Consider the following 14,712-nt stretch of genomic DNA (forward strand, 5'->3'; position numbering starts at 1 on the left):
TCTGCTTCAACTAAATCCTGTAATGGTTTTAAGCATGAGTAAAATTAAGGCATTAGTTCTAGATGCTTTCTGAAACAGCACGGACAGGCTAGATGTACACGAATCCCACTCCTCTTCCCAGGCACACACAGCTTGACTACATTTCCTAGTCTCTGGTACAGTTTGGTTAGGGAATTGTGACTCGGTTGTAGACACTGGGATATAGAGCAAAGTGATGAAGAACACATCAAGGTGTTGCCTTTTAAAATACCTTATATGATTCCAAAGTTCTTCACTTTTTGCAGTGACTACAAGGGTAAATGTTAAGGATGACAGAATCCTAGATCGCTGACTCTTTACTAGGAAGACACCATCCACAGGAGTTGTTCAACCCACATCAGACTCTAGGTGAATAAGAAATAAATTTTGTTTAATGACACAGGTTTGGTAGTTGTTTTTTTATCGCACTTAGCCATTCACTAATTTTTTTCATTTTATAAACTGAGTATAAATTAGGATGGAGGTACTAAAGCATGTAAAATTTCAGTTTCAATTGTCATATAATATTGAATCAAGGCCATTTTATCAGTGCAATGAACAAACATTTCCTTTAAAGTTTGTCTTTTTTCAGGATAACTTTTAATGTTTGCCAAGTAACTGGGTAACAGAAAAATACCACTACATGGAGAACCATATTTCCTGACCATTATCAGTTCTACATATATGTTCATTGGTGGAGCAGAGGGCCAGACACTGTGATGATCAGAAACATTGGAAAGTTTTCAGGTTTTATAGTTTGTGCAAATTAAGTTGAAAACTAGAGAAAGAGGATTTTGAACGAATCAGATAGACTAGAGTGTGACAATCCAGGGTGAAGTAGTATAGGCATCCTGTGGATGGGCTTGAAGCTGCCCCTCAGCAGGTGAGAAGCCAGGGCAGAGCCTTGCAGGGGGAGTGACGCATGATTAAGGGAACAGGCCAAGTGAAATGACTGAGAGGTACCATGAATCTTTTCAGGTCAGTTTGGGCAGCCCATCCCACTGATTCAGGCAAGAGGCGTCATTCAATTCATAATTGATTACTAAACCAATCTGGAAATTTTAGATCAGTCTTCTAAACTGGATTTATTTTGTCTCTCTCCTAACCAGTCCAAGATGTTTGCCTATACCTCCAGCTCTTGGATATAAGGAATATCATTCAAATTTCCTTCTCTCCATCCAAGAAACTGCCACCACTAAAACTTGAGCTAATTGTGCATAACTCCATGCCTGTGTCTCCCAACCTAAACTCACAGACAGAATAACCTCCATTTATTTTAGAAGTGATGTCATTATAGTGTGAATTCAAGAGCAGCTTTGGATAACCGATTATCATCACAGTGTTTGGCCCTCTACTCTGCCAATAAATATTTGTAGAACTGATAAAGGTCAGGAAATATGGTTCTCCATCTAGTAGTGTTTTCCAGATACCCAGTTACTTTGGCAACCTAAAGCAGTAAGAGATCCTAACCACAATTGGATTAAAAAGCTTAGTTATATATATAAAGAGAGAACCTGTTTCCAGCAGGAATTATGTGGTAACAAACACCACTGTATACGTCCCTTTCTGCTATACTATGATGGGTAGCATATATAGAGATGTAAATATATGTGTTCTCCCCAAGAGTGGTAAACTTCTTAAGAAAATTGTCTTATTTATTTGATACACTTTACCGAATAACTTTTTGTATTTTTTCAGCATGTCAAACTTTCATTAAAGATTTTTGAATAAGTAAACAAATTAAATCCCACTGCAACATTTCTATTTACAGAGGGGCTTTCTGTGTGGGTAAGCATGTATATGTGTATGTTTGTGTGTGTTTCTTTGGAGGAATTTACAGGAGAAGACAAATTTAAGATAAAGTTGTGTCAACTGCTACAATCCAGGTCAAACTAGGAGTTTCTGATATGTTTATAGTAATCTGTTTGCATAAGTTCATTTGCATGGAGTAGAAAGAGACTATGAAGAGGATCGTTCTCTTCACCCACGTCCATGGTCTTCTATCTCAACTCTGGGTGCAGGGGGCCAGCTACATACAGACAGAAGCAAGAGTTGTTTTCACAAGGATTCTCTGAGACCTGGCTATGCATGTAGCTCTCCTTCAACCTAATAACAAGCTCTGCTAAAGAGAAAAGAAGGAATCCTCATCACTTAAGATCTGAAAACAGTACAGCTGTATCTAAGAAAATGTTTTGAGAATAGACTACCGTTTTGGCAAACTTGACAGCCTAAAGCTCTGGAAGTTTTGGGAGATAACCCTCTGCTCTCTCATTCCCCACTCCCCCAGAGATAGTTATATTGTCACTGCAGGCCTGAGTCATTGTACTGGTAGAAAGGGCCACCCGAAAGAGAATTCTCAGGGCTACATGACAAATAATGAAATCTGGAATAAAAGAAATGAAAGGACTCTTGGTGAGTTATTTTGAGACATCCAAGGTAGACTCCTCGAAATGACCAAGAAGACTTTAAGTGGGGAATGGAAATACTGCATAAGGCAGATTCGGCACCAACCAGAGAAGTCCAACTTATAGTTACATAACTTTCACCCTGGCCAGGTGGATCAGTTGGTAGGAGTGTCATCCCGTACACCAAAAGGGTGTAGGCTTGATTCCCAGTCAGGACACATACCAGGGTTGCAGGCTTGATTCCCAGACGGGGGGCATATGGAAGGCAACCAGTGTTTCTCTCGCTCTCTAAAAATCAATTAAAAACATCTTTAGGTGAGGATCATACACACACACACACACACACACCATATTTTGCCATGTATAATGCACACCCACGTCTTGGTACTAATTCCCATGTATAATGCCCTTCTTTATTTTGCCTGAAATTTTGGGCAAAAAGTGCATCTTATACATGGCAAAATACAGTGTACGTGTGTGTGTGTGTGTGTGTATGAAACTTCCTTTGTGCCCTCAGGCTATGATAACTTCTAGGAAAACTTAGTTTGCATATATAATAAAAAACAGTTCAATAATGAAGTGTCCCAACAAACATTCCAAACAATATAAGGGTTTGTTAATGTCACAAAAATTTCTTCTATACAGTGCATAATCCTCTACAAGTCCTTTCTTACCCCTACCATATAACAAAAGAACTGCCTAGATTACAAGTGAATGTTTTTTGGAGCTGTATACCTTTTTGACAAGAAGTAGAAACACAATTTTAAATATCTTACAAAAATGGAAATATCTTCTGACCCTTCTAACATTTCCCCACTTCATATATCCCCAAAACGTAAATGTCTAGAAATTGAATCAACTGAACCCTGTCATAGCTTTACCCAGACCCCCTAAGTTTACCTTCATGGATTCGGTGCACCTCTCTCCTGGCTTCATGTGAGTTTGCTTCCTGAGGCCAGGACCTGATCCTCTTTAGCAGAATACTGCGACCATTAGGCAACCTGGGCTTTGTCTTCACTCACAAAGAGCTGGAAGTTTGCCTCTTCCATACCAGGCAGCCCTTCCCAAGGACTAGCAAGGTAGGGGGTAGAGAAGCCCAGGTACCTTGACACTGGTGAGGACAAAACTGTGCAGCACACAATGCATCAACTCACACAATGCATTTCCTCCCAGGGTCAGCCTGGGTAAGACCTACTCTGCAAATGCAGCATGATTCATTTCCTCCCCTTCCCACACTGCTTCCTTCAATTCCTGATTTCTCTTGGGAATATTTCCTCACAAATCACTGACATATAAATAAACTTTTACTTCAAGGTGTGCTTCTGGAGACTCTGTCTCAAGACAGTCTTCTAAATAGAAAGTTCTATAAGGAAATCCCAGGACTCAGAAGGGCAATATTATAGGGACAGTCTCACAAAGAGGTGGAATGAGCCATTACCATCCCAACATGATTTAAGGAAGACTGGAGAAACATTTTGCTAAATAATTTGACTGCCACTAGTGTGTCCAGTTACTCCAGGAAAGAGGCATGAGTAGATGAAACCTTCATCTCCACCACCAAAATCAACAAAGGATTCTGAATGCCACAACTAGATCACTGTGGTATTGGGGAGGAAGGTGAGCTCAAATCTGTCAAATTTTTACCTGAAGTGCTCAATGTTTAGGGGATGCATAGGTTTAGTAGTGGTACCTATTATGGCCAGACCACAGGTTAGTCAGTGTTTGGGGTCAGAACAGCAACTCAGACTCACTTAATGGTGCTTCCACGTTGGCTTACTTTTGAATCAGTAAGCAAGCAGAACAAAGGATATACATGAGATTAGTATATAGACTAGTGGCTGCAGTAACTAGGAGGCATACGCAGAGTTGGGGGATCTCGTTCTCTCAGAGGGAGAAATCAGCTGGTTGGAGCAGTTCTAATCTGTGGGCTCAGTCTCTGCAATTATACCATTTCAGACTTGATGAGGGACACCCTGCAGTTTACCCTAACACCATTAAATAAATTCTTTCTGTGCTATTGTCAGATAACTGAGCCATTTCTGTGCTTCATTTCTTGCTACATCAGTGAGCCTAACTGAAGTTTTACTGCAATAACCTGGCTATGTTCTATCTATAGACAGGTATTTTTTAACTAAACAACCTATTTTAAACCAGCTTTGGTGGCAACAGTAATTGCTTACCTAGGGATATTGAAAGAGGCCTGCACAGATCTGTGGAGAGGGAAGAAGTCTCATATCCTCCTTTGCATCCTATGGAAAATGATCTGGTGCTAAGGATTGGGGTTAGGTTATGGATGTCCTCAAACTCAAGTAAGATTCAGATCCCTTTGAAAGGAAGAAGTATTCATGATCTATATCTTAGTTTGGGTCTCCTCTAAATAGACCCTGAGGTAAGAATTCAAGTGCAAGTAGTTTATTTAGGGAAAACCAATAAGGAAATGGAGAAGTGTTAGAAGGAAAGGAAGACAACCAATGAGAGGTGCACTATTAAGTCAGCTACTATGTTGAATGACTGGAGATATCCCACCTGAATTATCCTACCTGGTTTAAGAAAGGCTGAGGTATTTATAAAACTACCTTGTCAGTCACTGAAGACAGCTTCCTAAAAGTGCTAATTCCCCAGGATTTCCAGCCTGCCACACACAGATAGGCAGGGTACCAGAAAAAAAAAAAACTCCTCAAACACAGAGAAGCACATATCGACAAGGGAAAGTCACTGAAACAAAATAAAATATTTTGAGAGAATTGAAAAATATGTATCATACACCTGTCTACCTAGAAACTGAGTTACAAGGGACATACAATTGACCCAAATAAAGAGTAAGGACTCTGCATTTGAAGCATACCCAGGAGGTAAAGGGAATTTCAAAGCTCATGGTAGACTGACTTTCCAATAGTTCTCACAGAAGGCATTTCAACATATATATTTAAATTGAAAAATAAAGTCAACTGATTGGTTTGATAATAGGTATGGGCTTTACTACAAAGTTATGTGTTAAGTCTGTAACTCCAAGGTTTTAATGAAAATATATTTAAAGCATATAAACAAAACATTATGTGACGGTAATTACATTCTTTGCAATTAGTACATTTATAACACAAAAATTTGGAATTTCAAAATAAGCTTGTATAAAGAGGTTTTAGTTAAAACTATTTTTAGTTTAAAAAAAAATTAGAGATCAACCCACAACCTAGGCATGTGCCCTGACAAAAATTCTGAACCCACAGCCCTTCGGTGTAACGCAGGACCCTCCAACCAATTGAGCACAGTGCCAGGGCCTTTTTGAAGTTAGGGTCCCACAGTTAAATAAAAGGATAAGAGTTAAGTTTTCTAGTAACATTTGGAAATACCCAAAATTATACCTGTGGTAACTGAGACAAGATGAACTGATATTACTTGTTCAAGGGCACCCACACAATTCATAAGCAGAGCTAGGACTAGAACCCAGTCCCGTGCTTACTAGAAGGCTCTTCCTTAAATCCATCCTTTCCAGGGTGGTGCAGCAGACCTTTTACTCAGTAATTGAGTCCTAAGGTCAGGGAGACCTTGTGGTGTGGTAAAAGAAGGCTGTTTTCCAAGGGAGGCACACACACCTTTTCCAGGTGGAGAACTTTTAGGGGCAAATGGAGAATATAATCGGGGACTTTAAAGTTGGAAAATTTTAGTTTAAGTAATAGCTAATAAGCTTAGTAATCAATGCACGTAAAAGCTATTGTTCCAGGAACTGAATGTATGACTCACCCTGACTCCAGACCACAAGCAGTTACACCTTTGTACCTCAGGAGGACTTGAAAGCAATTCAAGATACCTGAGCCTTTGTACTCCAGTGACTTGACCATTGCCTAGGGCACAGCTAAAGACCACCACCCAAGGCAAGGATGCTGCAGCTTTTTTAATCCAATTAACTTTTCCCTGAATTCCAAATCCCTTACCTACACTATGTTCTCCTTATAAAAAGGGCCATTTTAAAATGGAATATAAGAGGGTCTGTTAAGGTACAAATCTGCCACCTTCTCAGATCCCTGGCTATCTGAATAAGCGCCCATAAAGATTCAATCCCTGTCTCTGCTACTGGGTCTGGTAGGTAACAGGCAGCACGAACACCGGCTTTTATGGCTCCAAATATGCGAACAAACTTTTTATCAGTGTGGTCTCCAGAGATGTATACCAAATGGTCAGAACGTGCGCAAGTTTGTCCCCAGCCGTTCAGCTTCTAAAAGATTTATTTTTGGCTCCTGTAGCGCAAACTAGCAATTCCACTCCCCCGCACCTATATTTCATTGAACAGCACTCATCTCTGCTTGTGATGAAAACATCTTATTCCGTTCCTTCTCTTTCCCACTAGTAACTTGTAGGCACTGCCTTTCACTCCGCTAGAAAACTCGCTTTCGCAGCTTTCCCCTCCTACTCCACCTTCAGGGAGCTTCTTCCTTTCCTCTGTTTCCCTCTCGCTTTCGTCTAGGTATCCCAAATCGCGGCACCGAAAAAGCTGAGGAAAAATACTGCGCACGCGCACTCAGCTGTCACCGCTTGGCCTTATGGGTTTGGTTGGCGGGTTTCTGCCAATCTCTTACTCGCGGAAGCTATGGAGTGAGAACTCTCGCGATATTTACGGCAGCCAGTCGATTGGACCGATGTGTGTTGCTAGTGGTCCCTTTTAGCTCGCTTTGTCACCTGCGCCGCCTCGTTCCCGGGAGTGTCCGGCGGACCGCCATGACTTCAGCCCTGGAGACCTATATCAACCGTATCCTCCGGTGGCCGGCGCTGGCCGGAGCCGTGGCGAGGCCCGCGTCCGACAGTAGAGGGCCGGTGCTGGAGAGGACGGGTCGGGATCGCCGGGCGGTTGGGATTTCCAGTCTCTGCTTGGCCTGGGCTCGGGGATTAAGGGTCCTGACCCACCAATCCTGCGCGTCGGGCTTGAGCCCGCCGCGACTCCGGTGGGCCCAAGGCGCCTTTTCATTTTAACCTTTAAAGTGTGATTATTCTGAACTTTTCCCTGTCTGTAGAAGTCAGCTATTGATTGTTCCTTACTACTTCCCTAGGGCCTGTGTGGTCAAGTTTGTGAATAAAACTGAATATAGCCGTTTTAGCGGCGACGATGGTCTTGTAAATCCCTGTACTTGTTTTATTCTTAGGTTTTGCTCATTGCTCGAGGATAGCAAAAATTGTAAGAATAGTGCACAAATTGAATTTCCACCCCTTTACCACTTGAAGTCATAACTTATTTGTTGATGGAATGGAAATAATGCTTACAGTTGTAATGGGTCGTCACAAGGGACAAGTTGACTTTAAAAACCCTCAGTGACGTCTTAAAGTCTGTATGTGTATTAACCCTTTTAAAGTCTGAGGACAGAAACACTACGTTTTTTCTTATACAAATTTGGGACAAAAGTGAAATACTAAATACTTTTGATGTAAACAAAGCATATTCTTACCTTGTGACACTGATTATAACTTCTTTTCTTTTGGATTTTGTTTTTTTACTCTCTTCTAATTGTGTAATTGTCACAGGAATTGAAGTTAGGAACTTGTAAGTTTTTATGTTGTGAATGTAATTTTTGGGTTAATAGTTGTATCTTCGTCACCTTTTCCCTAGTAATTTAAACCACTTCTTACTAAGCTCTAAGTTTCCAGGTTGCATTCCCTGAGAAATGCTTTCCTTGATTCATTTATTAGGAACTGTTGCTGTTATTACTTCTGATGGGAGAATGATTGTAGTAAGTATTTGGCATATTTATCTCTGCTTTCCAGGAGACTTATTGGATGCAAATTTTTCTGTGAAAGTGCTGCCTTGTAATGCCTAGGCGCTATAGTATTATATAGTATCCTGCATTAAAGTTTTCTTGTGACTCAGCTCTTTATCTGAAAGGTTACACTGACCACATACAGAAAAGGATTTTTTCTATTTTTTCCTTTTCTGAGTGTAATTATTGCAAGGAATTGAAGTTAGAAACTTTGTTTTTATGTTGTGAATGTATTATTTCTTTATTGGCTTTTTTTATTAATAAATGTTGAGTATAAGTCACAAGGCTTCTAGGAGCTATGATGAATAATAGATTCAGCCCTCAGAGCATTTAGTCTGGTCTACAGATACTTGCCTATATTTTATACTTATCTTCCCCTTCCATTTTTAATTTTCTTTTCCATTTGGTACTCTGATATTCAGCACATGAATGTTACAATTATTTTTGAAGTTTTGTGTATGCCTCTGAAACTTTTTGTATAATTTACATACGACAAACAGAATAGTGAACATTTAAGTCTTGTATCACCATATTCTTTGACTAATATTCTTTGACTATTAGGTTGTATGACCTCTGTCTTCTATAGGACAAATTATGATGACTGATCTTAAGTTTATTTCCTCTCATTAGTCCTGTATGTCAGTATCCCCTTTAATTCCAAATAAATCTTTGATTCTTTTGTTATTCCTTGATCTGAGGAATTTATCCATGTTTTTTGGCTACTTAGTTATTTATTTACTTATAATTCATTCAGCTGTTGTTATCAAAACATTTTAAGGTTGCTAAACTTTCTCTTTTCTGTATCTAATTCATATAACTTAATCTTTTATTTTCCTATTCTGCAGTTCTGTTTTCTGTTTAATCCTCATGATTTTTCTCAGCGGGTCCTTAAATGACTATTACCCAAAGTGTTAGGCTTTGCTATTAAATTATTTCATGTACCAGGCACTTTACATGCCTTATACCTTTTAATCTTCAGTATAACTCTGTGAAGAAAATTATTCCTGTATTCTAGGTTAGGAACCAAGATCAGAAGAATTCCCTTTCCCAGAGTCATGTGTAATAAGTGGCAGAACCAAACTGGGATTGAAATTGGATTTGACTCTAAAGCTAAGCCACTTGCCTTGCCTTCTTAATCAAGAGAACAACTTTGTTTTCTTTTATGGATCTTACCTTATGTTTTGTCGAGGACAGTGTGAAATATTTAAATCTCAGCTTAACACTTTGAGAAGCCTACTGCTATTAACAAATATTTGCAAATAGTTATTTCTGTTGCAAAAATATCAAGTTTAAATTTTTCTATTTTTGTTAACAGGATAGATAATGAGTTGGAAAAATAAAACTGTATTTTTATTTATTTTTAAATGTGTTTCTTTTATTTTTTTCTAAGATTTTATTTATTTATTTTAGACAGAGGGGAAGGGAAGGAGAGAAGGAGAGAAACATCAATGTGTGGTTGCTTCTCTTGTGCACCCTACTGGGGGCCTGGCCCGCAACCCAAGCATGTGTCCTGACTGGGAATCAAACTGGTGACCCTTTGGTTCACAGGTCGGTGCTCAATCCACTGAGCCACACCAGCTAGGGCTATTTAAATATTTCTTTCAAATTCTGGTTCTAATTGTTGCAGTCATGTTTGTATCTACCTTATTGCATTATTAGGAAAGTAAATATATGTGAGGCCCATACACTTTCTGGAAAATAGTAAGTACTCATTAACTGTTAGCTGTTAATATCAGTTAAAATTTGTACATGTTTATGGGACTTACTTGAATCTCTTAAAAAAGATAAATTATATTTGCTTCTTCATGTATCAGTAGTGTATAGTAGTTCAGTGGTTTGGCTTTGAAGCTATCCTTTCATGGTTCAGGTCCTAGCTTTGCTGCTATCTACCTTATATAACCTTGAGAGATTATTTAACATCCCTGTGCTTAAATTTTTCTTCTCTGAAATGGGAATGGTTATATCTACAGTACTTCAAAGGGTAAAGATTAGTTAGCCCTGGCTGGTGTGGCTCGGTTGGTTGGAGTGTCATCCAGTAAATCCAAAGGTCTCAGGTTTGATTTCCAGTCAGGGCACATGCCTGGGTTGTGGGTTGTGTTTTCTCTCTGGGTGTGTTTGAGTGGCAACCAGTTGATGTCTCTCTCATATTGATATTTCCCTCTCTCTCTTCCCTGCCCCATCTCTCTCTCTCCCCCCGCCTCTCTCCTTCCTTCCTTTCTTTTTTCTTTTCTTTTGTTATCTATCTGTTTATCTATCTATCTATTTATCTATCTATCATCTATCTAATTTCCTTCCTCTGTCTGGAATCAGTGGATATATCCTCAAGGGAGGATTAAAAAAAAAAGATTAGTTCAAATATCGTGGGCAACATGTTTAGCACAGGGCCTAGTATTAGTATGTACACACATACAGGGGTGGGCAAAGGTAGGTTTATAGTTGTGAGTACACAAAGTTTATTTTTCTATTACTTATTCTTTTATTAAATATTTTTCTGTATGAAAACTGTATAAACCTACTTTTGTCCAGCCCTGTATAGTTTTCCCTTAAATATTACTTGTTTTAGTTTGTGTCTTTAGAATGTTAGCTCCTGGATTGGACTACTTGGGCTTTTATGTTACTTTCTTGGAAATATACTGGTACCTAGATGTCCTTCGTAATTCTCAGCAACTCTGCACACTAATCAAATGTGTTGTGTGGTTTTTTTTACTCCTTAAGAAACTAAGAGGTAAGTGTTACTGTGAATTATAAAGAGGTATTCTGTTTTAAAGTGGATTTAAATCACATATTTCTATTGGAGTACCCAGCAACTAAAATTATTGTGTGATTAAATTTACACATTCAAGTAAACCATAATATTTGTCTTTTTCTTGTGAACTTTTCTTTTTACAGGGCACACTGAAAGGTTTTGACCAGACCATCAATTTGATTTTGGATGAAAGCCATGAACGAGTGTTCAGCTCTTCACAGGGAGTAGAACAAGTGGTACTAGGGTTATACATCGTAAGAGGTGACAATGTGTAAGTAAAATACGTCTTTTTTAAAGGCAGATTAAATATACTGTAGGTACTGCCCTGTTATATGGAGAAAAGGTTTTTATCTACTGAGATTTGTAAATAGTTAAGTGGCCTAGATAGGATCCAGAAAGGGCCCTGTCTTTTAGTGAGTACTTCATTAGAGAGGCTTTATAGAATGTTCTTCCAACATACCCTTAATTTCAGAGGAATATACATATACTCCTAGGGTACCAAAGCTAGGGTTTGAAAATCTTTGAAATCTCTTGCATGAATAATTTTAAATGATTCATGCTCTATAATATAGCTGAATTTAAAAACAAGTACTACATCATTACTTATTTTTTTCTCTGACTTTTTTATAGTATAATCAGCACACTTTTTTTATGCTGTGGCTTCAGTTAATTTCTGACACACTGATAGGGCAGTTTGAGAATGTATCTTTTAATGGTGGCAGTTTAAGAAAAGTCTGTAACAGTGTAGGGCAAATAGTTCAGTGGAACTATTTGGGATGCTGGAAATGCTGTCTATCTGCCTTATCCACTAAGGTAGGTACTAGCCGTGCATGGCTACTGGGTACTTGGAAAGTGGTTGGTGTGACTAAAGAACTGAGTTTTAAATTTTGTTTGATTATAATTTAATAGTCACATGTGGCTGTTAGCTACTGTTTTAGATGTTGCAGTTTACAGGGGGTAGAAAATTGTTGAATCAATTTTCTAATGAGTACTACAGATTTAAAACATGGCTGACAGGCAACAAAAGATACATTTGCATCTCAGATTATTTTAGGGGATAGGTAGAATATAGACGATGAAAGAATACTGTTCATTCAAATCATTTATCCTAAAATCATCTTTAAATTATTTGATCTTTAATAAAAATTAGGGGTTTATAAAATATTCTATAGAAATGACTTTTGGGTGGGGTTATAAAGTGAGCAATAAGAATAAGAAGAAGGAGAAGCAGGTGGGGCCCAGGTCCCCTGACCAGAACATACTGCTTCTTTATACTGGGGCTCTGCATAATGATTGATTTTAAGAATTCCTCCTACATTAAAAAAAAATATGTAGTTTTGAACTGTAACTTTTTTAAGGTTTTATTTATTTATTTTTAGAAAAAGGGGAAGGAAACGATAGAGGGAGAGAAACATCAAAGTTTGGTTGTCTCTTGCATACCCCTTACTGAGGACCTGGCCCGCAACCCAGGCATGTGCCCTGATTGGGAATTGAACTGGCAACCCTTTGCTTCTCAGGCCTGTACTCAGTTCATTGAGCTACACCAGCCAGGACTAAATTGTATAATTTTTTTAAATTTAAATATTTTCTGTAGATCCAGTGGAGTGCTGAAGCCAGCTTGTACTGGCTCATGGAAGGAGATTGTTGTATTTTCAGTTTTGCAAGCTGGTTGGTTGATGTTTTGTTGGTAGCTTGTATTGGCCATAGTGGGAGTATTTGTACTATGGATGTCAGTAAATGCTGCAAACCAATCTCTAAATGAAACAGAGGACAAAGTAAAACAACTTTGTTTTATATTGAGAAAACAGTATATTTTCCCAGAGTTTGGTTCTTTCCATTATTAGAGAACTGAAGTCCTTATATAGTTTAAAGTAAAATTGGGCAAATTCTTTATTAAAAGTATTCATCTATAGAATTTACTCTCGTTAAAACCGAACAAATTTAAGCAACCAATTTTTAGTGGAATAATATTTCATACATGTCTCGTGGTTTGGATGTAATAGTGACTTTTTCCAGCTGGAAAGCCCTGGCTTTGTTACCTAGCATGGTATTAATGAAATTAATGTTATGTTTGTGTTAAATCAGGGGAACATTTACTAGCTTTAATTCTAGTCAATCACATCAAAAAAATCCTTTGTTAGATACCTAAGTACTTGTTGCTGCTATTTTTGTATACTTTTCGTTCTTGAATTTAAATAAACTGAGAAATCATGAGAGTCACTAATAGATACTATACCATTGATGGATTTAGTTCATTGAAGTTACTTAAATAACAGATGCCTTTATTTCCTTATGTAGTAATGATTTTGTGATTCTCTCCTTTCTCCCCAGACCTCCTCAGTACAGTCCCTGGAGTTGAAACCATGGGATTGGAAATTTGGGGGTTTTATACTCGATCTACCCTATTTTTGTCTTTTTCCTTTAAAGGACTTATGATCCTTAAGTCACACTATATGAAATAAGTCCTTTAATATTGGTTTCTGTTATAATGTTACCTTCAAATGATTTCTGGAGTTTTGTCACTTAACCTTATGAAAAGTTTGGTTTTCACGTAAAGTAGTTCTTTTTACTCTGCATCTCAGTTTTATTCAGAAGTGAGATAGTTTTAACTTATTTTTTTTTCCTCTTCAACTAATTGCAGTGCAGTCATTGGAGAAATCGATGAAGAAACAGATTCTGCACTTGATTTGGGGAATATTCGGGCAGAACCTCTGAACTCAGTAGCACACTGAGGAAGAATTACATACATTGGACATCTGTGAATCTTTGTACAGAAGCTGATTATTCTGAGGATGATGTGTGGAATTATTGTAAATGTGTAATTGTGCAATTTTGGCTCCATATTGATTCATTGTAATATGATAAATAAATTAAAATATTTTTACATTTTCTTGAATAAACTTTTTTTTTTTTGGCCTAAATCATAGGTTTGGTAACTTGGCTTTATTTTTCTAGTAAATAGTGTGAAGATCTAATGGTTATTTGAGAACTTTTAGAAAAAAAATTACTGATATTTTAATACTTATGGAAAACTAGTTGAAAAGAGAAATGTGGGTGCTATATAAACCAAGTATACAAATACTATATGTAGTACGGGATACATGTGCTTCTTTCTGTGATTTTTTAGGAAAGTCAGAGGAAGATAAGTCTTACCTTCCACAGTTTCCTGAACCATTCAAATCTATCACATTGCCCTGGGGGTTGTGGATCAAACATGTTTGGTGGAGAAAAGGAAAAGTGCTATAACAAAGTTGTATGTTACCTGAAAAAATTGACTCCATATAGTATTAAAAGCCATCTTAGCCCTAAATTTTAAGAATTGTGAAATTAATAATAAAGGAATTTTTAAATTATATATAAAATATGAGTAAATAAACCTTTGTTTGTATTGAACTAGTGCTTACTATTATTGTCAGCAACTGTTCCATAAACCTGATTTCAAGGGAAGTAAACATGGTCTCAGAGCATTTCAGCTCTATTCTTTGGTTAATTATTTGAGTAAGTCAAGTCAGTAGATAATGTCCCTCACCTACAAATAGGTTTTTTTCTAAACTCCTTTGTACAATTGGTTGATTATACTTTTTAAAGAATCCATAGAAACAATGTTAGAAGTACTGTTTAGATATCCAGGCTATTTCACAAAAATTCTGATTAACTTGTGTAGGCCAAAGTGTGTATCCGATGAGAAGAAAATGGAAAAATATGTTCTTTTAATTCAAAATTAATTTTAATAGGTTTTTTTTTTTTTTTTTTTGCTATTTAATGGAAATGTTTAAAATAGGTGTTGGCAAACATTTTT

The 14,712-nt window shown here is 37.6% G+C and overlaps 1 protein-coding gene and 1 long non-coding RNA gene across 3 annotated transcripts; one reads left to right on the forward strand and one right to left on the reverse strand.

Moving 5' to 3' along the window:
* Window positions 1-255: 255 nt before the first annotated feature.
* Window positions 256-3,522, reverse strand: LOC123479276 (uncharacterized). Its single transcript, XR_006654846.2, has 3 exons — window positions 3,324-3,522; window positions 2,647-2,711; window positions 256-383 (listed from the first exon to the last, which is right to left on the reverse strand). It is a non-coding gene; the product is annotated as an uncharacterized lncRNA (long non-coding RNA).
* Window positions 3,523-7,015: 3,493 nt separating this feature from the next.
* On the forward strand, window positions 7,016-13,799 carry LSM8 (LSM8 homolog, U6 small nuclear RNA associated). 2 transcript variants are annotated; one of them, XM_024555757.4, is made up of 4 exons: window positions 7,016-7,167; window positions 8,100-8,140; window positions 11,057-11,184; window positions 13,555-13,799. In XM_024555757.4, exons 1-4 carry the CDS (start codon window positions 7,137-7,139, stop codon window positions 13,643-13,645), a joined length of 291 nt encoding a protein of 96 aa, XP_024411525.1. In that variant the 5' UTR covers window positions 7,016-7,136; the 3' UTR covers window positions 13,646-13,799. The 2 variants fall into 2 exon arrangements, with proteins under 2 accessions (XP_024411525.1, XP_045047544.1); XM_045191609.3 differs by having other exon boundaries at window positions 7,067-7,248.
* Window positions 13,800-14,712: the final 913 nt, after the last annotated feature.

Source organism: Desmodus rotundus, chromosome 6 (assembly GCF_022682495.2).
Source record: "Desmodus rotundus isolate HL8 chromosome 6, HLdesRot8A.1, whole genome shotgun sequence".
NCBI lineage: Eukaryota > Metazoa > Chordata > Mammalia > Chiroptera > Phyllostomidae > Desmodus > Desmodus rotundus.

Bases quoted from the DNA above. Each gene is read 5' to 3' on its own strand.
- LSM8 (XM_045191609.3), top strand. From the start codon at position 7,137: ATGACTTCAGCCCTGGAGACCTATATCAACCGTATCCTCCGGTGGCCG. The intron at 7,249-8,099 runs GTCGGGATCGCC...TTCATTTATTAG, and splicing joins GCCGGTGCTGGAGAGGACGG to GAACTGTTGCTGTTATTACT. The intron at 11,185-13,554 runs GTAAGTAAAATA...AACTAATTGCAG, and splicing joins ATCGTAAGAGGTGACAATGT to TGCAGTCATTGGAGAAATCG.